The following is a 27656-nucleotide window of genomic DNA, read 5'->3' on the forward strand; positions in this document are numbered from 1 at the left end:
GTCAGCTTTCAGAACTCATCACAGCACAGAAACAGCTTTAGTGAAGGTTACAAACGACCTTTATATGGCCTCTGACAGTGGACTCATCTCTGTGCTTGTCCTGCTAGACCTTAGTGCAGCGTTCGATACTGTCGACCATAATATCCTATTAGAGCGATTAGAACATGCTGTAGGTATTACAGGTACTGCACTCCAGTGGTTTGTATCATATCTATCTAATAGACTACAATTTGTACATGTAAATGGAGAGTCCTTTTCACACACTGAGGTTAATTATGGAGTTCCACAGGGTTTGGTGCTAGGACCAATACTGTTTACATTATACATGCTTCCCTTTGGCAGCATCATTAGAAGACATAGAATAAATTTTCACTGCTATGCAGATGACAACCAGCTCTATCTATCCATGAAGCCAGATAACACACACCAATTAGTTAAACTGCAGGAATGTCTTGAAGACATAAAGACCTGGATGGCTGCTAACTTTCTGCTTCTTAATTCAGATAAAACTGAGGTTACTGTACTCGGCCCTGAAAAGCTTAGAAATATGGTATCTAACCAGATTCTTACTCTGGATGGCATTACCTTGGCCTCCAGTAACGCTGTGAGGAACCTTGGAGTCATTTTTGACCAGGATATGTCCTTCAACGCACATATTAAACAAATATGTAAGACTGCTCTCTTCCATTTGCGCAACATCTCTAAAGTTAGAAATATCCTGTCTCAGAGTGACGCTGAAAAACTAGTTCATGCATTTATTACTTCCAGGCTGGACTACTGTAATTCATTATTATCAGGATGTCCAAAAAACTCCCTGAAAAGCCTTCAACTAATCCAAAATGCTGCAGCAAGAGTACTGACAGGGACTAGAAAGAGAGAGCAGATTTCTCCTGTTTTGGCTTCCCTTCATTGGCTTCCTGTTAAATCCAGAATTGAATTCAAAACCTTGCTCCTCACATACAAGGTCTTAAATAATCAGGCCCCATCTTATCTTAATGACCTTGTAGTACCATATCACCCTATTAGAGCACTTCGCTCTCGCTCTGCAGGCCTACTTGTTGTTCCTAGAGTATTTAAAAGTAGAATGGGAGGGACAGCCTTCAGTTTTCAGGCCCCTCTTCTGTGGAACCAGCTTCCAGTTTGGATTCGGGAGACAGACACTATCTCTACTTTTAAGATTAGGCTTAAAACTTTCCTTTTTGCTAAAGCATATAGTTAGGGCTGGACCAGGTGACCCTGAATCCTCCCTTAGTTATGCTGCAATAGACGTAGGCTGCCGGGGATTCCCATGATGCATTGAGTTTTTCCTTTCCAGTCACCTTTCTCACTCACTATGTGTTAACAGACCTCTCTGCATTGAATCATATCTTTTATTAACCTCTGTCTCTCTTCCACAGCATGTCTTTTATCCTGTCTTTCTTCTCTCACCCCAACTGGTCGCAGCAGATGACCGCCCCTCCCTGAGCCTGGTTCTGCCGGAGGTTTCTTCTTGTTAAAAGGGAGTTTTTCCTTCCCACTGTCGCCAAAGTGTTTGCTCATAGGGGGTCATATGATTGTTGGGTTTTTCTCTGTATCTATGAAGCGCCTTGAGGCGACTTTTGTTGTGATTTGGCGCTATATAAATAAAATTGAATTGAATTAAACTGAATTTCACAGTAAAACTCTGAGCCAATGACCTGGTGCTGTTACTCAGGACACTGAATTATTATTAACATTAATTATTAACATCTACACCATCACAACCTCTGCTTTCTGCAGCAGGAGGCGCTTCTTAAGAGCACATGGCAGTCCTCAGTTCTGAGAACGGTCAGATGAAGCTACCACATGCTTAAAGGCTTATAGACACACAAAGTCACTCACTGGTACACTTAAACATGAAGACACAAATACTCATGAACACACACCAAAATACAATATTGTGAGTTGCCTTTTTGCCTTATTTTAATGTTAGAAAGTCTTTTAAGAAGACAAAGGCTCTCCCCCCCCCAATGCCTTAGTTTAGAATATATGTATACCTTATTTTATTTAAGAAAAAAAATAAATCTGGTTTTAGGATGGTATGTAAATGAAATGAAAGGATTTTGTTATTTTGACAGACGTTATATCCAGTGATTATTGAAATAATCAACAGCCGCAGCCCAAGTTAATTAATATCACATTTTAAAAGTAAACGGCTAATGGAGGACAGGGCAGTTAGATAAGTGTAGAAAATATCATCTCAGTTTAATGTTGGGCATTTGGTTCATTGCCAAAACCATAATCAGAATTATTTTGGTGAGTTTTGGTGAGTAATTGTTATATATATTATATTGATCAAAACAGGCCTTTGTTGAACTTTTACTGTAACTGTAAATAGAACTTTATTAGTCATTTGAGTTAATGAGGAGGCAGAGGAGGACATGAGGCAGGATAAGGGTGATGTGATGTGAAGAATGATGGAGTTGGGCTAAGATTAGTGTACCTTGTACCAGGCCACTGTTGGATGTCTGCAAAGGTATGTGTGTGGAGGTATCTTAAGGCTCAGAGAGAGTTCTTAGTTCAGCACCTGGATTCTGCTTCATAGTTTTTCACTTTGCGTCAGTCCATTGTAAGTGAGCTTTGGGCCACAGAACACCACAGCATTTCTGGATCGTGTTCACACATGGTTCCTTTTTAGCATTGATAGAACTTTAAACTGCATTTGTGAATGACATGCCAAACTGTGTTCACAGACCATGATTTCAGGAAGTGTTTCTGAGCCCATGCAGGGATTTCTGTGACAGAATCATGGCTGTTTTTTAATGCAGTGCTGTCTTAGGGCCCGAAGGTCACGAGTATCCAGTAATGATTATCAGCCTTGTGCACAGAGATTTCTCCAGATTCCTGGAAACCTTTGATGACATTATGTATTGTTGATGATGAGATATTCCAAGTTTTCACAGTATTACATGGAGGAACATAGCTCAGAAATTTCTTCCACAATTTTGCAGATCAATTTTTTTCCTTTTTGGCAGATTAAGGAACCTTTGTTCACCTTTACCTCTACGAAAGTCTGTCCCTCAATAAGACTTTTTATAACCAGTCTTACTGACCTTTTCCCAACAAACCTACTTATTTGCAAAATACTCCACCACACATTCCTTTTGAGTACCACTTTTCCATTCTTTTGTTGCCCCGCCCCCAGAAGCATTTTGTTCCGAACATGTTACATTTTCTTAATTTTCTTTTTTCTGCTGTCAATACGGATTTAATAGCTCTGCAAGTCATTGATGTCTGTTATTTTAGACAGCCTCCAACCTTTGAAATTTGGATTATGACTGAAATTTAAATTCAGTTAATTAAATAAAGTTTCATTTTTTAAACTTAATAGTCATGGATATGATGGGTTGGTTATAAGAGGTTTACCAGTGGTATTTTAGTAATTACATGAGCCTCTCTGCAGCTGTTTGCAGTTCAGTATATCATAAAAAGTGGTCTGTTTCATAAAGATGTAGTCAGTTGGTTAAGTTAACACCAATCAGCTATGCTTTCCTCACCTCCTCAACTTGCCCTGAAGCCTGCTCTCTCCTCTCCTCTCACCATCTCAACACAGTAAGGCGACCCATTCATCAATAATTGATAATTGGCTGGGACAGGTGAGATGGAGAGGCAATTTGTAGAGTATGGTGTGGGTGCACTGCCAGGAGATTGGCTCCGAGGAGGAGGACTGAGGTTGGGGAGTTGAATTGCTTCTCAAGGACTCACAGCCAGGGGCCAGCTGGAAGGGCCAGCTGGAAGGACCAGCCCTGCTGATGGACCACTACATAATCCTGCTAGAGTGTGTGTGTGTATGAAGTAATAGATATGGGGATGCAGAAGCAGAGTAACACACATCCAAACACTCACACCCACATATTGAGACTTAGCTTTGAAGTCAAGCAAATACTATTTATATTGTAAAATCAAGAAACATACATTTTCTTCAAGGTCAATCTGGATAACATGAAGGTCACCATCGGTAAATTCACCAGTAATCTATTACAGGGAACAGTTTCACAAAACACAAACAGGGAGGTAGGCATTAAATACAGGCAGGCTTTGTGAGTCCACTGTGATCCTAAATTGGCAGGAATGCTCGAAGTGGTTCAAGAGTGCAAAAGGAGACGACCTCAAAGGGGACAACAGCCAAATTTAATTTATTTAGGCTTTTTTTTTTTCTTATTTAAAGGCATACAAAGTTTCAGGTTTTTAGTCTCCAACAGAACTCCTGGTCTTTGACAGGGCTTCACATTTTTTTTCCCCTACCAACTCAAACCTCAAATCTAATCTCTTATTCTGCATCCTTATTCCTTTCCTTCTAATAAGGCCTATTTTGACATTAGAATAATACCCCACAACTCCAGATATTCTTTAGTGTAAGAAATCCTCTTATATACTTCACATGTATGTTTTTTAGGTCAACTGGGACTAATTGTGGCTATATTTGTTTATATAATGGGATATTATTGAGAGACAGATAAAATGAGCAGTAATATATCCTGGAGGATCAGGGGTTAATTAAAGTACTCCGGCTTTGGATCTTATTGTATATAATTCCTCTGTTTCCTCACTTTGCTTTCTTTCTTTCTTCATCCATTCTAGTAACAGTACTTTATTGCTATATTCAATCAGAGGTAACACTGAGTCTAATTACTAGTTTTAAATGTATTTACTGTCCAAAAAAAAAATACCCAAAACATTGATTTACTCTTAAATATTTTCTATGCATACTTTTGCATCACAGTAAAGCCAGTTTCACTGATATTCAACACAACTTTATTTGCACAATATAAGTTTGATTTATTTATTTATTTTTTAATTGCCAGAGCAATGTCTTGTAAAGGACAACCGACGTGTACTTCCAGTTTTTAACATCTGATTCATGGTAACTGCTGGGAACATCAGTACAATATCTTTATAGAAATGAGATTCACAAAACATCTCTCAGGTTAATCTCTGGTGCTTTTCCTGTTTGGATCTTGGTCCATATTTTCCTGCCTTCACATGGAAGAAGATGGTGAACGCTGTGTGTGAGTGTGTGTGCGTGCCTCTGCGTTGCTCTGCCTGGGCATTGATAGTGTGTCTGCTGGGTGCTGAGTGCTGGGCAGAGTGAGGGAGAGATGGAGTACTTATTGATTTTGGCCACACATCTCTTCTCCTGAAAATCCCTTGATTGCTTTTGTTCTGCTCCCTGTCTCCCTCTTTCTGTCTCGCTTCCTCTAATGAAACTCCAAATGAATTGGAGCACGTACTGACTGCTCTCCCGCTCTTCGTTTCACTTCTGCTCTCTCATCGGCCTCCTTCCTCACTCTCTCACTCCGGCTCTCCCTGCTGATTTCTCTATTGCTCCCCTTCTACCCCTCTCTCGTTTCCTCGATGTGTTTATGTTGCTCGGCCTACATCTTAAGCTCCCATTCTCTTTATCACTTTTGTCACATTTTTCTCCTGTGCTCTTCTCTACTGTTTTCTGTCTCTGTTTATTTTACCATCCATCTCGTCTCCTTTTCCCTCTGCGTTTCCCTCATTCATCCACATCCATGGGAATAGGAATTAATATTGGAAATGTACTAACCCACTAGCCATGGCTCAATCTTTTACTAAAGGATGACTCAGATACATGGCTCACTTAAACAGGCAGACATCTCTTCAGCAATCTCTCTGTCCAGTCATTCTTGGACCTCTTTACTAGAACTATTCTTTTCTCTTTTTTTTTTTCCTTCCCCTTCATCTCACCTGGTGCCCTTTGATTTTTGCTTTTTCTACATGCAAACATGAGGGAGAGAGTGAGGGGGAGAGAGATAACAACTAATAGAAGACAAATCTTTGAGCTCAGCTTCTGACTCAAGAGAAATTAGCTCAATCAGCAGCACGCAACTAAAGGGAAACTCCTGAATTGTACACCTCAAGTTCAGCTTATTAGTCAGTCAATATACTATCCAATTTGTGAGAACAGTTAAATAAATGTCTTCTGTGATTTAAAAAAAAAAAAAAAAGAAAAAAAAAGGGCTTTTATCAAGTCTTAAAAATAACGGTAACAAGGTGAGAGAGACTAACAGAAAGATTTTATTGGTTGTGTTCTGGGAAATATACAACCCAGCCGTTCTTTTATCCAGTCAGCCATCCATTCAGTCAGTTTCTTAACCTATTATTTAATTCAGGGTCATGGGAGAGGCTGGAGCATGTCCTATTTGACATTTGGTTAGAGACAAGGTTTACCCTGGGGAGGATAGCAGGCTAACACAGAGAGACAGACAATCATTTATGATCATGCTCACACTAGGGCTGGGCGATATGGCCTAAAATTCATATCGCAATATAATTTGAAGCATGTGCGGTAACGATATATATCACGATATATTCTTTTCTTCTGTATAACGTATTTTCCACACTATAAAGCACACTTAAAATCCTTGAATTTTCTCAAAAATCTAGAGTGTGCCTTATGTATGAATTCTGGTTGTGCTTACTGACCTCGAACCGATTTGGGCGTGCAGAAATCTGTTAAAAAATGTTTTAGTACAACTTTGGTTAGCCGCACTGCTTGATGGATTGTCAGAGCATTACGGCAAGCTACATTGTAGCCACAGCCACCCTGGGGTGCACTGACAGAGGCGAGGCTGCCGGACACTGGCGCCACCGGTATACGATATCGTTTCTATCGTATATTGTTTCTATCGCCCACCCCTAGCTCACACCTATGGCCAATTTAGAATCCCAAACAGGCAGACACCAGTTGCCCAGCAGGTTTGAACCCAGAAACATTCCAAAGCATTGATTTTGCTTATCTGGACCTTGTGTTTTTAGTGGGAGAGGGAATTTTAAAAATTATGTATTTTTTGTGTGTGTGTATATATATATATATCCTGGAATACTTTATCTTTTTGCAAGTGTAGTACAAAAGTTGCAGTACAAATTTTTTTTTGAAGATTTTTAAACCCAACAAATTGTTTTGGAAACTTATCTTAATATTCAAAAATGCAATTGAAACAATGTCCATCCATGTATGCATCCACCAGTCTTCTTCCACTTATCCAGTTCAGAGTTGCAGGAGGGCTGGAGCCTATCCAGCTGCCATAGGGCAAGAGGCAGGGTGTACACCTTGGACAGGTTGCCAGTCTCACAGGGCTAACACGGAGATTACGAAACCATTCACGCTCACATTCACACCTATGGCCAGCTTAGTATCACCTGTTAACCCAACCCCACTAACTGCATATGTTTGGACTGTTTTATTGATCATTTATGGATGGCTTCAAATTTCAAAACAAACAAAAAACCCTTTTGTGTTTCTGTTCTATATTGACATCAAAGATTTAACATCAGAATCTCTTTACAGGTGTATATTTTCTGTAATTTTTCTCATGCTCTTAACTTTTGAATTACATTTTTTTGCTTAAAAATACAGGACATAACAAACAGCATATCAGAAGGGCATTAAAAGCATGAACAGTCCTAAGGTAACAGCGATACCTGGGATGTTGCAGGATTTGAGGTGAAATAGACTTAAAAATTACTTCTTCTGCTATTCGTGCACAATAAAATCCAAACCCTTTTCTGCATCTGTCTCTCTGCCTGCTCCACTTTTCTGTCACTCAGACGATTGTTTAGGCTAACTCCTTACGCACACAAACGGAGCTCAAGGTCGCGGCTGCACAGAACGAGTGCACACACACAAAGACAGTCTGGGTTGAAAGATTTAAATATTTATCATTGTAGTGATTATTTTCTTATTGGATTTTATTGATTCTTGATTATATTTTGATTAGATTTCTGATTGTATTATAGCAGGAATAACTACCAACAATAGCACATTAAACTGTGTCACTCTGTGCTACCTTACACCCTCAAAGGCTGGATTGGGCCTTTTACTTCACTTTTTGTAGAGCTGAGCCAAGTGATCTCAGTCCACTTGACATCCTGTTTGATTCATACCACTTTATGTAAAATATCTGTATATATGCACAGCTCTCCCTGTCCTTGGGGGCTCCATCGTTGCAGCTCATCAAATGTGCATCCTCTGTGTGGAGTGTGTGGCTTCAGCCGATTCACTTGCCATTCTCACTTTTTTCCCCCCCCCCCGCTTATGGACTTCATCGTTCTGCCTCATCTAAAGTACTTATGTTTGACACTCCTCCTCCTTTTTTCTTTTCTTTTTCTTCACCTAGGGGAGCTGGAGGAGGAGATGGAGAATCCAGAGATGCGGGATCTCCCGGAGAAACAGAAACACCAGCTCAGACACAGAGAGCTCTTCCTTTCTCGCCAGCTGGAGTCTTTACCAGCCACACACATCAGGTACACTTCATTTGTGTCACAGGACTAGATGCTTTATTTACCTTCTTTTTGTGGGACTTGCTTGTGCAACTTCTAAACTCACCCACCTACTTGACATTCTATTTTGGTTTCAAATACCCATCTCATGCTGTGACTGAAGTTCTGTTCACTAAATGTTTCTTCATCTTTTCATCCAAATCTTTTGGGTTACAGTTGATTCAACAAACCCAACTTTTTCTCCAAACAGAACATTTCTGATGAAATTTTCCTAGACGGTAGGGGGTCGGTGAAGAGAAAACAAGACAGACAGAACCGACTTGTTTTTAGAAAAAGTAGTTATAAATTTATGGTAATAACAAGATGAAAAAATGGCAGCTCATTTTTTGTTTTGTTGTCTTTTTTTTATGAATACTATCAGGGATGAATGCTTTGTCGTTTTTCTGTGTTGGCTTCAAGCCAATAGGGGGTTAATAAAAATTGGTAGTGGTTAGAAATTTTCAGCTAATGAGCAGTGGCTTAATGTAGCATTGATACTGTAAATGAGTAAAAATTTAGGCTGATTAACACCTCAGTTACGCAGGCCTAGAGACCGGTTAGTAACCATCTGGCAATCACCAGTTGTGAGGGGGATAAAAAATGTGTATACCTCCAGTGGCTGCAAGTGATTGCTGGAGACTGCTCTTGTGCGACTGCAGCAGTCTGCTAGCGACCGCAGAAATCACACGGAGGTTTTTGGTGCAGCACCTTTTTGCAGCCAGTGTAGGTCAGCAACCACTTGGACCAGATTGAGGAACATTTGTTTTTCCCCCATGTCGAGTGATTTGCCAGATGATTGGTAACTGGTCTCTGGGCCTGTGTAACTCGACCCTAAAATTTAGATGGATTGCAGCATTATTGACCGTGAATCACCTTTTGCTTAAGTAGGAAATTTAGATCAAGTGTAGGAAAGGTGGACTTATTCACATCACTAATGCAGTTTACGTTGTTTGCATTGATTAATAAGATAATTTTCGAATACTAAAAAGCGAATCTTGATGGCATCATAATGTTAAGACCTACAGTATAACAAATATTTGCAAATTTCTTCTGATTATTCCCATTTCCATGTTGCAATTTTTTATTTACATGCATTGCATGGACTCATTTATACTGTTATAATGTGTATTCATGCTTTTTGATGCAAATACTGCAATTTCCTTGATGTCACATTGCCTGCTATACGTGAAGCTGTGCTGGCGAGAAAGACAGACACAAAGTAATCCACTCATATGCAGGGTACACGCTGAGCAGTAAATGTCAACAGAAAGCTGTTTCTAGATATAAACCTACCTCTGCTCATCAGTAAGCTCGAGGCAAACCTACCTAATCATTAGCATATTATTACTTGACATTCCTGAAATCACAAGAAGAGCAAACTGACATCTGCTCGAATAAAAATGCTCTGATGTGCAGTTTGTTTAGTGAGAATTCAAGCTTGATTAAGTTTTCTAACTTAACAGTGTGTGGCGAGGTTACACAGTGTGCTTGAGTTTATTACCCTGCCAAATCGTATTTGCTTCAGGCTAGAGAGGTATGACTAATTAGCTGGTAAATAATCCCAGTTCAGACTGTAGCAGTTTGGGGACAGGGATGAGTGCTGTTGGTGTCAACACACGGGACCAGGATTTATCCCAAAAAAACTCCAAAAAACCAAGCTGGGCAAACTGGACCTGAATCAATACCATCATTGGAGATTCTGAGCTGTATCCTACATTTCTCTTGCAGAGGAGTTTGGACCAGAGAGCAGCTTTCATCTTGCACTTACATAACCACTTAAAATCCCATGGACTTTAAGCCCCGTCTGCTTTTCAATGTTTCACATGTCAAATATTGGCTCATACTTTTCTCCTCTATGACTTCCTCCTGTGTCTTTCTTAATTTTTTTCTTCTTTCTTTTTCTCTCACTTCTTCCTTAACTGTGTTTCTTACATCCTTCAGGGGAAAGTGCTGTGTGACGCTGCTGAACGAGACAGAAGCCCTGAAGTCCTACCTGGACAGAGAGGTACGTGGTCATGATGGAGTCTCAACTGTAATTAGGTTTTAGATTTCAGTGTGTGTGTGTGTGTGTGAGTGTGTGAGAGAGAGAGAAGAGGAGAGTAAGAATCTTATGAGTTTAAAGATTCTTGTTTCCAGATGAATTATTCAACGTGTTGACCTAGAATGTTCTTTTCACGTACTGTAATGAGGAGACGAGAGACTAGGAGAGGGGGGAAATACACAGACACAAACACACACGCACGCAGACCAACTGATACACCCCACTCTTTCGCCTCTCCGCTCGCCCATCCCGCTTCCTGTTCCTTTCATTGCATCCTCACACCTTCCTGTCATCTGTATTTCCCAGGATGCCTTCTTCTACTCGCTGGTATACGACCCTCAGCAGAAGACCCTGCTGGCTGATAAGGGGGAGATCCGTGTTGGGAACAAGTACCAGGCCGACATCACCGACCTCCTGAAGGAAGGTACGTTGTGCTTAAAATTTTTGGCTGCTTTTTAAAAATGACTTATTCGCTTAGAAGCACTGTATCCATTTTCTGCAGGGCACTTTTTACCCTGCAGTGGACTGATTATTTTTTTAGCAATATGTCTGCATTAATGGGAAAAGTTTAACAGTCTGAGCCACGACTGTCAAACTTTTTAATATTTGTGCAACTGCTCAAATTTCAGGAACATGTCATGAACTTTTATGACTTTTCTGCCTTAATACACCACTTTTTTTTCCTCTTTTCTGTTACGAGTAAAGTTGAGAGAACAACCAAGTTGGGTTTCCATGGCAATCACACTGTGGACTAACAATGATTATACATAATCACAGCATTTGAAATAACAGTTTATTGCATTCGTGTTGCACAATTGATGACTTTACAGTCACCCGCAGAGAAGACAACTGTTCATAACGCATCCCAAATCTGACATCAAAAAAGCTGTCATTGAGGTATACACCCACGATGAAATATAATAGGTCGTAAAGTGTAGCAAAATATTTGTAAGCATTCATTTTAATAACTGGGACTTGACAGTTTTGTACAAACTGTAATGTTTTTAAATCCAACTTGTTAGTAACACAAATCCACTATTATTTCCATTTAGATGAGCAGAAGGATATTTTCCGGGCATTCTCTGCCAATAGTTTGTAAGGTAATCATTAATCAGGTAATCATTTTCAAATGTGACTGTTTTTCTGCCAGATTATGGTGTTTTGCTGGCATCCTGTGTTTTGCCAGAATTTTATTCTTAGCAGGTGGGATGCATCTGAAATTGCAATTAAAGCACCATGGGACACTAGGCTTGCTAATTAAACCCATGTTAATGAAATTCTTCTACATGTGTTAGAATCTCAGGCAGGCTGGCTCGTTGGTTGAAGGCTGGCAACTTGACAGAGCCCACCTCTTCAACTCTGGGATTCATTAAAGCCCCACACAAAGCAGGATTTATTTATTATTTTAATCTAAAAGGAAAATTGCAGACAATTGAACTTGAGTTTTTTGTGTTTGCTGTTGTTTTTTTCCCCCCGATAAAGACCCATGGCAATCTTGGAGAGCATTAAAAATGGACTTGCATCCACATTTGTTTGTCTTGTGGTGCATTTAGGTGAGGATGATGGCAGGGACCTGGAGAAAATGGAGGAGAAGATCTGGGACCCCAACAGCTCACTGACAGAGAAACAGATTGATCAGTTTTTAGTAGTAGCACGGTAAGTCAGCTCAGACATGAAATGTATAACAATAACAAAAACAAATCTGATTTTTGTAATTTCTTTCAATTTCAGAGAGAGTTAGTTGTAAAGTTAGTTATGCTAAGGTAAATTTGCCTCACTTATTAAAAAACTGTGTCAAGTAAACTTAATCCATCCAGTCTTAGAGCCGTGATGTCTGGCTTTTATTTGTGTGCATCTAAAAACAATTATGACAGTTATTATAAAACACATGCATACTTTTTTTTTTTTTTCAGGGAGTGCACTACATTTAATCAGGTGTACTTGAATCCGAAGTGAATCCAAGAGCTAGTCTAAAACTTCCTAAAGATCACTAGAAGGGTCAAGGCAAGGTTAAAAAAAAATAAAAACACCCGTCATGCTGAACGGGCATTATGGGGTGCCATAAAGACGTTTTTTGAGTCATTAAATTTAAAAACCTCACCTCTTTAAATTGTTCCAATTTTCTCTTTGACATCATGTCTTTGTGCACATCTGGACCGGTTCCAGCTCAGCTGCTATTTTTACATCGCTTCCTGGAAGTCCGTTTCTGACTACTTGTATGGGCACATTATTTTACCGTGGAGCTCTGACTTGCCAGAGAGCAAACATCAATTTCTCTGTCAAGCTGACCAAGCCCAACCCCCATAACTGGTGGAGAGAACGAGGGCACATCAGCGAGGAGTGGCACCAGAAGCATGCTTGTTGTTGTTGTTGTATTTTCTGTCCTGAGGTGGTTGAGGGAGAAGATTTACAACAAATGGTCTCAACTACGGCTCCCTGAGACTTCATTCTATTCCCCTTTATGTAATTCAAGTTGAGGAGTCATTGTTTTTACACAGCTGAGCAGATCCAGTGCACATTATGGACACACAAGTGCAAGTAATCTGAGTGGGACTTGCAGGGAATGAGAAATAGAAAATAAAATAGCCGCCGCACTGAAAGCGGCGCACTGCTGCTCAGGAAGATTGAAGATTTAAATGTGGTAGAACTTTTGATTTGTTGTGAAACGCTATGATTGCACCTGGTAAAGATGCTGCAGTTATTTAATTCTCAGCGTGAGAGAAAATACATGAATTCACTAAAACTAATAAGTACTACAAACCTTTCCTAAAATCTGTGAATATCTAGTTTTCAAGCCATATTTGGTTGCTAAGCAGTTTTAGCCTGTTGAGGTCTAAATTTGCTTGAGGTGCATTATCTGTCTGACCACACTACAGACTTGAATATTTTATTTGGAAGAACCAAAGTTAGGACTTTGCTGATATGACTTCCATGTTTGTTCTGTAAAGGGAACTATATCAGTAGTTTCTCATGTGTCCCACAGGTCAGTAGGTACCTTTGCCAGAGCTTTGGACTGCAGTAGCTCTGTCCGACAGCCCAGCCTACATATGAGTGCTGCTGCAGCCTCCAGGGACATCACCTTGGTGAGATAGACATATATATGATTTGATTTAAACTGTTAACACATGACATGTGAAAGGTGTTGTGGAGAAGGAGGACTGTTAATCAGAAAATCCTTGCGCGTGAGTCTGTTAGTGATTGTTGAAGCCTGTGTCTGGTTATCCTTAACAAGCATTTGGCCCCAAAACCTAGCCAGCCTAGTGTGGGTCTATTCTGCCCTAGATCCTTTCCTCATATATAAAACATGGATGAGAGCCCTAGCTACCCACATGTACACAAACACACATGCAGACACACAGAAACAGCTCAGATACTCTCATGGAGGCTGTGTCTACACACTCTAAACTGGTAAACTATAATTATATAGCTGCAATGAAATGCATGATTGGTTCAACTCATGCACTGACATGGATTTGTCTTGCATTTAGTTTCATGCCATGGACACCCTCCATGCTACAGGCTACGACATGACTCGAGCCATCGCAGCACTGGTTCCTCAGGGTGGACCCGTCCTCTGCAGGGATGAAATGGAGGAGTGGAGCGCCTCGGAGGCCAACCTCTTTGAGGAGGCCCTCGAGAAATACGGCAAAGACTTTACCGACATCCAGCAGGATTTTGTAAGTGGGAAAACAGTAGGATTTGATTTTAGGAAACATGCTTTTGTTCTGTCATATTTGTGTGCAGTATATGAAACTACATAAAGACTGTAAGCTGAGAACCGGGCAGACAGACATAGAAGTGCTGTTTTCCACTTTGGGTTTCAAATGGAATAACAAAATGTATTGCAAAGTGTCCTTGGTTTATTTAAGAGCTGCAAATACAGCCACTTGAATTCATTTCATTTTACAGATTTTTCTCAGCTCATCAAGCTTTATAATTATCAACTTATGCAGCAATTTGCACTGAAATTAAATTGTGAATTTTATGTACAGAAAACATAAAGGAATATCCTGGAGAGAGCTCTGGCTGTAATACGTACCCTCTAGAAGTTAACTTGCCAACACCTTTACAGCTCAAACCAGTCCTATGATTCTCCCCATTTTAGACTTCGTTTAGGTGTTCAGCTGATTTTCCTTTTATGCAACTTTCAAGCATAACAGTAGTCTTGTAAAGAAGCACTGTGTCCAGCCCCATGGTAAGAATGAATAGTGAGCATTTTTAAACAAACATCCAGTGAAAGCTGCCTCTTCTCTGCTGAAGCGCCTCATGTTCTTCAGTGCTGAGAAGAGTGGCGCTGCCTTTAGTGTTCTCTCACTGTGTGCATCAGTCCGCCACCTGGTGGCCATCTGCTGTCAGTGCTGCAGACTTTTGTTTCTACTTGAGGTTTTTTTCCAACAACAAGACTACACCATCAGTATGGGTGGGGCCACCACTTAAAGGCTCATATTCTTTCAAACTTCATAGAGGCAATGTAACGATTTAGCTTCAGTTTTTTAATCGTATCTTTACCTTTTTAATGAGCGAGTACTACATCAGGTTGAATGCGTGTGTGTTCCTTAAAATTAGAGCTGGGCGATATGAGATTTTTTCATATCACGATATGTTTTTTTCATTTCAGTCGATAACGATATCTATCACGATATAAGCCAAATAACTATATTTGTAAGATTTAAATGTGCCGTTGCTCACAAGTAAAATGTGAAATAATCAGCAGCTTGTTTTGATTTAAATATTTATTTCTCATAATAAGTTCAACAGGGTAGATGTACTTAAGGAACATGAGACTTTTTCAGATAAATAAAGGCAAATATTGCAAACTACACAAAAGGCAGCCGCTAAAGCGTTTAAGTTTCAAAATAGAACAAACGAAACAGACTAAATTGTCAATTCCACTTAGAAACAAAATATTAATTCTAAAAATAAATCTTAGTTTGTTTTACAGAAGAACAGACAAAACTGACTAACTTTTGTCAATATCAAATAAACTGAGAACTAAAAGGAAATTCTCAATCTCTCCTTGTTGTATAGCTTAGCTTTTCAAACAGTTTTAACAGTTACTTTAGTCTGACAAAAGCCGAATGACGAATTAGCGCTTCCAGTTAGAGACTGAGGCTACGTCCACACGTACACGGGTATTTTTGAAAACTGAGATTTTCCGTTTTCTTTTTAAAAAATAATCCCGTCCACACATAAAGGCAGAAATGAAGGAAAACGCTGCTATGAACATGCCAAAGCAGCAGGTGGCGCTAGATTCCTAACCGTGCAGAAATGTTGGCCAATCAGAAGTCTAGAAGCCTCGGTGGGAAAAAGTAAACAAAGCTGCGGCATAGAAGCAGAACCGAGTCGTATGTGTGGACGGACAGTAACTGTGTGTATATGTAAGCATTTAAACACTGCAGAGAGTAGAATTAACAGTAACAGTATTGTAGAAATTCATTTCACCGAAACAATAACGTGGCGCACAGTGTGACGCATGCACCAGTTTATTGTATTTCCAGACTTGCTTTCGGCACAATTTACAGTGCACGCTACTCTGTTTTTTGTCAGACTTGAAATAGCCGAAATACCTTCACACTACGGAACTTCTATGGCTCTTCCGTTCGACAATCTCTCCGGCATTGGAACCATCATCTGTTTTCTCTTCGGTCACGCTCGGTTGATTTTTCTAGTCGGCACACTCATTTCCTCCATTACGCGCTGGCTCCATTACCCGCTGGCTGCTTCCCAAACAAACACACGTGCGGCTTGGCACTTGTGCTGTATGTAACAAGTCACGCGACGTGACGCTGCGGCTGTGATTGGTTCGGCTCTGCGCTACTTAATTTGGATTGGCTGACCTTTTTTTTTTTTTTTTTTTTTTTTTAAGAGGACAAGAGCGGCGAGGTCTATCGCGATAGCTTAATTTCTCTATCGAGTAAAAGTTATATCGCGATACATATCGTTATCGTTCTATCGCCCAGCTCTACTTAAAATGTGAAAGAAATACACAGATATTTTAGCATTCATAATTATAAATGTCACGAAAGGGAGAATCATCTTATTTGAGTACCAATCTTAATTTCTCAGTTAGTTAAAGTCGTTAATGATCATGTAATCAAGAGTTTCAGCTTTAATTTTACATTCCCTGCCTTCAGCAAGATTTCCTCTCTTTCTATCTGTTCCCATAACATCACCTCAACTAAAACCATAATTATTTTCCTCTTCTGTCCCTGTGTAGTTGCCCTGGAAATCCCTGACGAGTATTATTGAGTATTACTACATGTGGAAGACCACAGATAGATATGTACAGCAGGTAACAACTTCCTTTATATATTTCTTAAGGAAAAAAGAAAACTAAGTGACCCATATTAATTAATTTTATATTTGCATGCGATTCACAAATCTGTTGTTGGTACCTAAAGGTTAGAAATTCACTAGGTCTAACTGCACTTCTCGTCAACAACCTCCTTTTCTGCTCCAGAAACGATTAAAAGCAGCCGAGGCAGAAAGCAAGTTGAAGCAGGTCTACATCCCCAACTAGTGAGTACTTTGATGCAGCATTTTATCAGCCTGCTTTCATTTTCCTACATATTATCAAGTATTAAATCAGTCGATGCTGCGGAGAAGGTCACAGCAACAACTCTGGTATTTTAAAGTTCAGCACGTGTCGCTCATTATACAGTACAAACTCTTCTTTTTATTATTCACAAACGCTCTCAGTACTGGATCAGTGGAACTACTGTCTCTGGTTGCAGGCTGATGAATATTATTTGTTCTCTTGGTGAATGTCTTGTCTCTGTATCTCTTCTTATATCAGTAACAAGCCAAACCCTAACCAGCTGAGTAACAATGTAAAGCCAGCTCTGGTAAATGGAGCAGCGGGTACAGCGGGTACAGTGGGTACAGCGGGTACAGCGGTCCCAGGACCTCCAGGCTCAGTGCCGACCCCAGGCTTGGGTAGAGCCTGTGAAAGCTGCTACAGTAAGTCATTCTGTTGTGTCCTGTTATTGCGCAAATGCAGTAGCTACTGTCCTGATGTAAGAGTTCTTTCTCCTCCTTAGAGGAAATGAGATTGTCGTGATAGATATACAGTCAAAGCCTCAGATGTTTGCAAATCCTAATCAGTTTTGATGCGACAATTAAACATCTTTCAGTCTCGGTGTGAAAATCTATTTGCTTCTTTAATTGCGCTCGATAATTAACCTGGTATGGATCTTGGGTGCTGCGTCTGTAGTTTTAGTATACGTGATGACAACATCCTTTTGTACTGATTTTCCTAATTTTTATTTAGCTAGCATCCAAGATCATCAGCCTATGTTGATCTCCATCATCCTTGTCTTCAGATCGGTGTATTTTCAATCTAATACAGATAATTTAAAGATCTGTTCTGTGCTCTTTGTATGCGGCACACATTTGATATTGGATTTCCATAATAGAGAGAAGAGAAAATGGCCTTATGTGCCCTGCAGCAAAGTATTGTTTGAATTATTTTAGAGGCTGTACTTAATTTAACGATGAATGATTAAAGCTAGGGCTTACTACACCCATTTTTGGTTTTTTTTGTAATCATCTCTGCTTAGCCATGTGATTTTGTGCTGTGTGTTTGTGTGTATAGCCAGCAGCTCCTACCAGTGGTACTCGTGGGGACCTCCCAACATGCAATGTCGCCTGTGCGCCTCATGCTGGACCTACTGGAAGAAATACGGAGGGCTGAAGATGCCCACGAGGTTGGATGGCGAGAGGCCCGGACCCAACCGTAACAACATGGTACAAGCTCACACACGCTTCACTACATATTGACTTTGTTTCCTTTCCACAAATAACAGCCTTACTGTCTGCCGGAAACCTTGCAGTTCACCAAAAGTTCATCTTCCAGAGAAAAATCTAATGTTGGTTATTAGTTAAGTTAATTTAGCCTTTTTAAATTAACCCAGTCATTGTATAAAATGAAAATGACATCTGAGACGCTTGAATCAGTATGATATTATTGTTTGGGGGAAAATGGTCCAAATGATGCTCTTTTAAAGCAAACATTTTGTCTTATGACAGTAGGAAAAGCAAAGGTGGAGTTAATCACAGCCCAGTTCCATTAAGTGTCCCAGTAAGCCTCGAGAATGAATCAAAGGTGGAAAGTAGGTCTTTCCATCTTTGAGTGCGGCAACCACAACCTGTGAAAAAGTAATATTTATTACTTCAAGAGAGAAAGTACCACAGTGTCCTAATTTGGGGTCTACAGATGCCAAACACACCATACATCTATGCATTTCTCTTCTTGTGGTTTTTGTCCTTTTTAATAAAGAGCAGTGTATCCTATTTTATTTTAAATATTTTTTATTACAATCCTGTTGAGTTTTCAGTAAAATCCCTACAGCACAGAGCATTCAGCATGCCCAGTCATTTAAATGTGTTGTGCATTTTAAATCTATACCCTTTGAAAGCCTACTAGGAGTAACCCTGAGAGCTCTCTTCTGAACTGAGGGACTTTCTGGCATATTTCAGGTCTGCTTATAGAACAAAATGACTAGGTTTGCATCAGAAATTAAATGAGGGTGATCTCTGTCTGTGCAGCTACCCTGGGAAAAAACAGGACCTATTCTAATGGTCATTGGACCGCAACTTTACGGACATATACTGACGTGTCAGAACTTAACTGTCTTTCACGGGTACTTTATGGGGGGAGTTAAAAAGCACTCTAGGCATCTGTCTTTCCCTTTGGTAGCCATTAAATTCCTATCAGGCAATGATTGTAGTCCAGATGTTTTCCTTGTCTTTAGTCCTGTGATAAATTGATCTCTCCCTAATCCATCATTTAGCATTCAACTGTAAATACACATTTCTACTAGTACAGGCTGTTCAACATTTTGGTTACAAAAGAAGTTTCTCATCCTCTAAACCTTCTCTAGAGCCCCCATGGCCTGCCCCTTCGCCACAGCGGCAGCCCCAAGTTTGCTGTAAAGACCCGGCAGGCTTTTTACCTGCAGACCACCAGCCTAACACGGATGGCACGTCGCACCTGCCAGGACATCATCAGACCTCGATATATGGCCAGGCACCCCTACCTCCCAGTCAACACAGCAGCCATCAAAGCAGAATGTAAGGAACCGTTTCCCTCATGCATAACTATGACATGTTATAACATTTGGGCGCTCTGTACACGTCCTCATATTTCTAATGACAGTGTTGTTTCACTGAATGTGTGCAGGTGCTCTGCGATTACCAGACAGGCCAAAAAAGCCTTTGCCACTGAAACCTGTGGAACGTAAACCTCTGGAGTCTGTTGTTCGGTATTTAGGTGAGATCAATTCGCCACTACATGTTCATTTTTCAGTTTCTAGTTTTTCAGGTCACTTTTAACTGGGTGTGATACCTTGAGCTAGGTATTATGACAAAATGAATTTATTTCCTCTGTCATTTTCTTCATGTGTCTCTGATCATGTTTCAGAAGCACATCCCCGTCCATCCAAGCCCAATCCACCGACTCGCGGAGGGTCAATCTCTACAGGCAGTCTGACACCTATAAAGTCCTCTCCCATCCTCAACAACGGCTCTCCCACCATCCTGGGCAAGCGTACCTATGAGCAGCACAATGGACTGGATGGTGAGCCAGACAGACTAGAAACTTTGAAGCACATATACAATCTGCATGTGTTTGCCTCGTCAGCGTCAAAGAATGTCATCTTCACCGAACTCCTATTTGTCACAACCACCATAGAAGATTATTTCCATCTGCAGTGGTATATATTTGGCAGCATGTCTTTGTTCTTGCACCTCTCCACCCTTCCTCACTGATATGTAGAAAACCAAAAGCAGGGAGAGCAGCAGCGGCATCAAGGCTTTCGTATAGAACAGAGCAGGCTGGGATGGGGGTGGGTTGCAATGTGGCTTGCAGATGTGCAGCATCTGTGGGCAGGCAGAAATATATCAGCATTTAAGTCTGTAAGCTTGAATTCAGCACATGCCCAAGTTATGCTTGATATGTTGAACATTGTTTTGTTTTTTGGTTGTTAAAGACTTGTACCATCAATATGCATTTTAATCAAAATCCCCTTTGTTTCTCAAAATGAAAATATCCTTTAAAAAACATTCAAAGGGTTTTGAAAGGTTTACAGGCAACTTGAATTTGCCTTGGTGTAGTTTGCTTGTCTCATTTGATCAAATTTGGACCATTAAAGAGGCAGTTCTCATGTTTTGAAGTTGAATTAAATAATACTTAATGTATTTGCCTTTTTATTTTTAAAATTCAGTTTTTAAATTATTGCAATTATGTCACATTTACATTTATTATCTCATTATTGTGAATCATTTAACACAGATTATTTAAGCAGAATATAAATCTACACCTGCGACCTCTGCGGCTACAGCACATAGTTACGATCCACTGCCGAAGGGTTAACAGTTTGAGTGGGGCTCTTATGTTGTTATATGTTATTTATTTATTTTTTGGGGCGTTATGTCCCACTTTCTTTCTCCCCTGTGAAATGGGAGATGGGTGGAGACAGACTGGGAAATGAAGAGAGGGAGAGAATGCCAGGGAAGGATGGAAAGAGGAGAGAGCAAGAGGGAGATTGCAACAGGATCCGATCGGCCTTGCTTCTTTAGCTGGAGGCTACGGTCTATGTTGTCATGGTAACGGGAGAAAGGAGGATCAGGAGGGTTCGGTAAGTGTATCCTGAGGGAGAGTATCTCCACTGCTCTATGAGCCCACCTCAGGCCCATGCTGGGATAACACACCAGGAGGAGATCGGAGTTGGAAATCGTCCAGGTTCGAGGATTTAGGGATTAGTTTTCATTTGTTTCACTTCCAACTAGCTGACTCAATCATATCAGAGGACAGAAAGGGTTTCTGTTGCATGTTTATTTTCATTACTTTTAAACATCGTTATTTATTTGTCTTATTAAATGACTGTGTTTTGTGGCAGAGTGAAAGGGATCATTTGTGGTCAGAACGCACACGAAATTGTGACCCAAGTCTGCTGCTCAAATTGAGTTTATGGAGCGTCGTAATGAGTTTCAGCTCGTTGTTCAGCTGTTTCGCCTGCAGGTTTACTGTTTTGGTTTACTGTCACGCTCTCACAGCATCTTTTTGGCTGCGAGCAGGCACAGTGAGGAGCTGATGAAAGTAGCGAGGCGTTAACAACCTAAGGGCTGTATTTCCCTTAGGAGCTGGTAGAGACCACAAAGGGGACCAAAAGAGGCTTAAATCTTGACTTTTGTATTTGTTGTCTGTCTAAATGGCAAGTTTGTGTTTGCTGCCCCCAAGTGGTAAAAGAAACTTCTTTCATCCAACTTTGCTACTTATAAAATTTGCTACGTTTTGTCTTGTTTGCTTAACCCAGACAACACTATACATATGGAACAGCCAATTAAATTCTTTAGTATGTTTCTATATGTATGAAGTTGGAGATATGCTGCATCATTGTGAATAGAAGCTTCTACTGTGAGTAAAAAGCTGGTGAAAGGGACGAGTAAAGTCTCTTTCTAGCGTCAAGAATTGCGATGATTTGCTGAAATCGTTTGAGGAGTAGAAAAGTAGAAAGAAAAGAAGAAACTGAGACCACAAAACAGCATAGGAACAATATTATGTAATAGCATGTAAATGCTGAGGAGAGGCGCTCAGACCTCAATGCAGAAATATAACTTCTTACAAAACTTTGTGTCTGAATGACAGTCTGCCATGAAATCTCACTAACAAGTATTTGCAAAATAGCCTTTGTTGCTTCTCTAGCAAGCATGAGTGCATTTAGAGTTTTTAATTTCAATTTAGAACATCAATTAACTTGAATATTACATCATTTTATTGCTACTTTGTGTTGCTGCCAACTAAATGTGAATGTTAATGGTGTTGGCCTGATGGGCTTTGATTGAAGCGTATAAAAAGTAGTGAAGTGGAAGATGTGGAGGCACACATTGTTTTCTAAAGCGCAGCAAAAATAAGGTTTGGTGTTGTTTTTCCTCTGTGCTGAAGTACTTTAGGAAGCCAGCAGAGGGCAGAAGAAAGCAATAATTTTGTGCAGCCCCTTACTAATAAGGGAGCATCTGAAAATACTGTTGTTTGCCTGTAGACTAAAAAACTAGAGCTGTATTTATTTTAGTTTTCTCCCGTGACATCTCTCATGGTCTTCTTTTTTTTTTTTTTTTAGGTGCCAAATCCAAAGTATTGGCTCCACAGTGGGACATTATGGCCAAACGAATGAGTGAAGCAGTGCGGCCCTCATCGTCCCTCCAGGACGAGGTACATGAACTGGACTGAGCACTCTGCGGGACAACCTTCACTGCGAACCTCAGTGAGGTGAGAAATCCCCACTTACCCGTGAGGATGCTTATTTTTAATTGCCTTTGTGTTAATAGTTTTGCTGTTCTGTCTAACAATGTTGTTTCGCCAAAAACGAGGAAAGGAAAAACATACGCCTATCCAGCTACCCCTATAACCTGAGACGCTACGAAAGTAAAATACAAATCAAAAAAATCAAAGCAAAGAAAGCATCTAAGGCGCTTGTATCTATTACAACTAGGATACAAACCTACAGATACATTGCTTTGAAGAATAGTGGTGAACTTCTCACTGAGGGAGAAATATGATCAGGAAATCTTTGTTAATGACTGTGTTGCATCACTTCAGTGTTTGGTGAATTTAAATCCTAAAAAAAGGCAACAGTAGAAGTCACAGCTGTGTTTTAATGATGAAAGTAAGAGCATTTCCACAAACACAGTGTGAAGAGAGAGGCATTGAGACTAAGTGGCTGTGTAGCCTTAAACTTGGGCTAATAAGGGTTCAGTTTGTTAGGTAACAGAGATTAGACTATGGAGCAATGGAGGAAGGTCATGTGGTCTGTAATGAGTGCATCAGGGTAAGAAGAGAGGCGAATGCACCCATCATGCTTGGTGCCTACCCTACAAACCTGTGAAAGCAGTGCTATGATCAGGGGTTGCTCCATGTGGTCAGGTCAATATCAGCTGACTACCATATACTGAGTGACCAGATTTTTCCCAGCAGTGGATTTTTTTTCTTTCAGGGATATTGGAAGATACCAATGTTAGGATTCATCAGACTCAAATTATGATTAGTAGTTCAGGGAATAGGACTAGCCACAACTAAATCCGGACCTTAAGGCCTTTGAGAATGTTTTGGATGTGCTGGAGAAGACCTCATACAGTGGTCTGACTCTCCCATCTTCAAAACAATCGGCAGCTGGGGGGGGGATTTATGCAATTCCAGATGGAAATAAATGTTCTGACCTGTGTTAATTTTTGTATTTTTTTTATTTTTTGAAAATAAGTTTACTCCAATCAGAACTAATTAGTTCAGTCAATCAGAATTGATCTCCTTGCATAGGAAGGTTGTCACGTCTGCCCCCGATAAACAGGGTTGGAGGGAGAGAAGAGTTGAAATGTAGACTCCTTTTGAATTTGATGTCAATGAAAATAAGGTGCTTTGTAAACTGTTACACTTTATATTTTGGTCAACTAAATAAACTTTCGATTCAGTCAACTATAATCTAAAGCTAAAAGAATCTAGATGCCTAAATGATGAATAAAACCTAATTAAGCTTTGTTGTCAAAATTAACACTGGTTTTGATGTTGCATTAGATCAAAAACAATTTGTGCTTTCATTAAAGGTAAGGAGCAGTTAAACTAAATACTCAGTATTATTTTTAAAGCCAAGAAGAGTTTAAGGGGTATGAAAACTTTAACGTTTTAATGAGAGGTAAAACATTATGGTTTTTGCCCAGTTTTGAGAGTTTTTGCGGTCAGCTGTCATTAACTGTGTGTAAAACCTTTCCCTCGTGTGTTTCTTCCACAGCAGCGGGGGATATGAATTGGATGAGGCTTTTCCCACTATAACCATAGCCGAGGGCAGCTGAAAGGAGACGACAGCATTGGCTACTTTTCTTCAATCAGTATGAGTCTATCAGACTTCTGAAGACTAATCGATCAGTTTGGCTGTGGTCAATCAGAAAATGAGCCTGACTGTACAGGACTGTGTTTATTACTTACATTTCTCGTTATTACTGTCTTTGTAATTATTGTTATTGTTATTTTAATGTTTTTCTTTTTTCTTTTTTTACCAGTTATAACTCAGCTTATTTGTTTGTCGATCAAACGTTGAAACTTGAAGTTTCAAGAAAAATGCTTGCAAAAAACCCTGTGGAAAAGGGTGGAAGGAACGTAACAAAAGCCACTTGCATCTTCTGTGTTTTTCTTTTTCTCAAGTTTAAAAAAAAAAAAAAAAAAAAAAAGAGAGACGCACTTTGATTTCAGTGACACGAGTTCAAAATGTCTTTTGTTTTTCTGAATTTGAATGCTTTCTAGGAAATTTTCTGTTGTGTGAGTCGGCCCTGCTCTTCGCCCAGAGAGGTTTAACTTATTGAGAAAGACTTGGTGTTTTTTCTACCTTTTTCATAAGTAATGCATCTATGCTTCTAAAGTGTAATTAAAAAAGGAAAAAAAGAGGTAATTGATTTTTTCCCCCCTCTTCCTTTGGTGTCTGTGCACGGAGGTGAAAGTTGCACTGAATGTTCTGTTTTCAAGCTGGTGTTTACCCGTCTTTCTTACTCCTGCAGGTATGCAAACAGGGTATATGCAAAAAATAATGGAGAATTTTTCATTCCTAATTGCTTTATATGTTATATGATTAGTATTAGAAAAGATTTCATGCACAACCAGAAACATGTTTTGTAAGCAAACATCTGAAAACTAAAAAAAAAAAAAAAGCAGGAGTGTGCTCTGCTTTCATGTCCTGTCCTTTGTGTGTTTATTGTATGTTTGCTAGCAGCTTTGCAGATTACATCTCTTCTCCTGCAAACATTTTTCACTTTGGGGTAACATCCTAGGCTCTGTAGACGCCTGACAACCTGTGCTGGCTTTTTAGCCTTATATCAGAACATATCTGAGCCTTAAAGTCTCTAATCAAGTGGCTGGGTAAAGCTGGTGGTTTTGCTGACCAATTTAGTGAATTTGCATCATTGTCTTTAGGTGATGGTGGGCTGAACTCACTTTTTAGTAATGATGCTAACAATGAAATGCTTTAGAAAGTTGGACACAGCACATGTACAGTTTACAGTATTGTAGTGCAGCAGATAACTGAAACAATCTTTCAAAAGTGGATACAAGCAGCAGAATTTGCAGGTTTGTCCACTTGGAGAAGTGTGAAAAATCCTATTAGCTACTTGAACTTCTGCATTTTCCATCTTGACCGTCATTTCAACCTTAGAAACAACTACAGAATTTCAACCACTGGATACATTTAAGAAATGTTACTCTTGATTTTTACATTTTTGACTTCAAGCAAATCAAAATGTATAACTTAAAACCCCTTTACACCACTGAAAGCACACCTTTAATATTCATGTCATTATATTTCTGTGTAGTTCATTTGAATTTTACATATTTGATGCACACACTTGGCTCATCTCTCCTGTGCTGGCACGGCATGCTATCGGCCTCTTCCTTCCTTTTTTTTTTTTTTTTTTTTTTTTTTTTTGGAAGGCTTAAACAGTCACTCCAAAAACAATTTTAGAACCACCAGTTTACCTGACAAGCAATACATGGATGCAGAATCTGGGGTTTGAATTGCAGACCTTCAAGGAGACAATCTGCTCTAACTATAAATAAGAGAAATAAACGAGATTTGGGGGTTCAAGGCTGAATCCATTCAGGAAATGCAACTGAGACAAATCACATTTATACTATTGCACACCACACCCTGTTTGGAAATGTAAAAAACTAAAAAAAAAAAAAAAAAAAAAAAAAAAAAAAAATATATATATATATATATATATATATATATATATATATATATATATATATATATAAAAAATCACAAAATGACTTTTAAAGTTGACTTCTACAAAGTTGAATGTGTATCATTTGACACAAAGATCATTCAAAAAGGGAAGTGTAGTTTACATAATCTTTAAAAAAGACGAACTTTTTGCCTTTGTTGACATTCATCTTGAATTTTCAGTTAGCTAATAGAAAGTTGGCTTCATCAAAAAAGCAATAAAAGAGTATGTGTACAAATTTTGCAACTTGTATTCACCTGGAAATGTAGATTTATCTGCTGCACTATTCCAGTCTAATTGGTAAAAAATTTAAATTATAGGACTAATAAGGGGAAACAAGACTGTCAACTTTCTGTAGTAAAAGAAGTCATTAAGTGAAGTACAGGGTATTAGCAGAAACAGGGTTTGGTACACCTGGCTGTTTTATCTGATTTTTGAGCATTCACAGGTGAAAACTAAAATAAATTTGGCATTTTGGGTAAACATTTGAAAGCCATCGCCATGTAGGGTTGATGGCTGATCTAACTAAGTGTAAGAATATGACAGCTCTCCTTTTTACTGACATCCAGGTTCAAAGTTATGAAGACTCAAAAATGTCAATAATAAAAAGCACAATACCCCTATATACTTTCAACTGTTCTTAGTGTAAAGCCAAAGTTGAATGAAAACTACATATTTAACTAAAGTAGCTCCTCAGGGAGGACACCCAATCAGCAGAGAAACTGAGAAGTGGTACTGATGTATTTTTAATACTGATATGTTAAAATCCATGTTGATGTTACAGACTCAAAATCAAATCCATGCAATAATCTACACAGTAAAAAAAAATGAAGTATTTAAAATCTGGGAAAGGAGAGCACTGATTTCAAGTTGGTACGTTGTAATAAAAACTTGTTTAGTAATAACAGGAGGAACATGTTAACAGGGAGAAATCGCTAATAAATCACAATATTGAGGTAAAGAACTTGTCGCTAAAGCAAATCAAACAGCTCTTTGCTAGCCATATTGTGACACCTTTACAGCTTTATTCAAGCTATTTCACCTAGCTTTCCTTATCTGATAAGAGGAAGATGATCAGCATGTTTTGTTAAAAGCTTTGGGGCATCATCACCTCTGTCTGGACTCGATGTTTAAGGTACCTGCAGCTACAATTCCTACATATCACAAAGGCGTAGTCTGGTCCAGTCTGCTCATCTGGATGATGAGATCGATGCTGATTGCCAACATAACGATTCTGCAAGAGCATCCCTCCTTACTTTATGTGGCCTCATGGAAAATCCCGTCTATGTGGTATTTTAGCCTCTGCCGTTAATGTCCAGTTGAAATCATACCTGGTTAGTGATGTGCCCAAGCATACAGATAAGATTACCATAATCATATAATAAAGTTTTTCAAAACACTGAATGGCCTTTCAAATCTTGTTATAGGTACTTTGAAGACCACTTAGAGTTCGTATTAATATTTCAATTATGTCCTGTAGTGCATCATGTCAGGTTTAATGATTGTACATAATATTACTGTTGTTACTGCGTGGGGTCAGGCAGTGCAT

The 27656-nt window shown here is 39.4% G+C and overlaps 1 protein-coding gene across 2 annotated transcripts in view; it reads left to right on the forward strand.

The window, feature by feature from the left end:
- Nucleotides 1-25056, forward strand: part of mta1 (metastasis associated 1) — a 49804-nt gene extending 24748 nt beyond the window's left edge. Inside the window, exons 4-18 of one of the 2 annotated variants that reach the window (XM_085390601.1) lie at nt 8163-8289; nt 10246-10309; nt 10652-10769; nt 11899-12001; nt 13329-13428; nt 13834-14022; nt 16563-16637; nt 16806-16864; nt 17142-17305; nt 17940-18091; nt 19228-19417; nt 19527-19616; nt 19767-19922; nt 22465-22613; nt 24127-25056. In XM_085390601.1, coding sequence (XP_085246727.1) covers nt 8163-8289; nt 10246-10309; nt 10652-10769; nt 11899-12001; nt 13329-13428; nt 13834-14022; nt 16563-16637; nt 16806-16864; nt 17142-17305; nt 17940-18091; nt 19228-19417; nt 19527-19616; nt 19767-19922; nt 22465-22574 — 1697 coding nt within the window. In that variant the 3' untranslated portion in view covers nt 22575-22613; nt 24127-25056. The remainder of the gene's footprint in view (nt 1-8162; nt 8290-10245; nt 10310-10651; nt 10770-11898; nt 12002-13328; nt 13429-13833; nt 14023-16562; nt 16638-16805; nt 16865-17141; nt 17306-17939; nt 18092-19227; nt 19418-19526; nt 19617-19766; nt 19923-22464; nt 22614-24126) is intronic. The other variant, XM_085390602.1, reaches the window with a different exon arrangement.
- The last annotated feature ends 2600 nt before the right edge of the window (nt 25057-27656 follow it).

Source organism: Rhamphochromis longiceps, linkage group LG19 (genome assembly GCF_057381845.1).
Source record: "Rhamphochromis longiceps isolate RC_006_pf linkage group LG19, R_longiceps_female_GT1.1, whole genome shotgun sequence".
Classification (NCBI taxonomy): Eukaryota; Metazoa; Chordata; class Actinopteri; order Cichliformes; family Cichlidae; genus Rhamphochromis; species Rhamphochromis longiceps.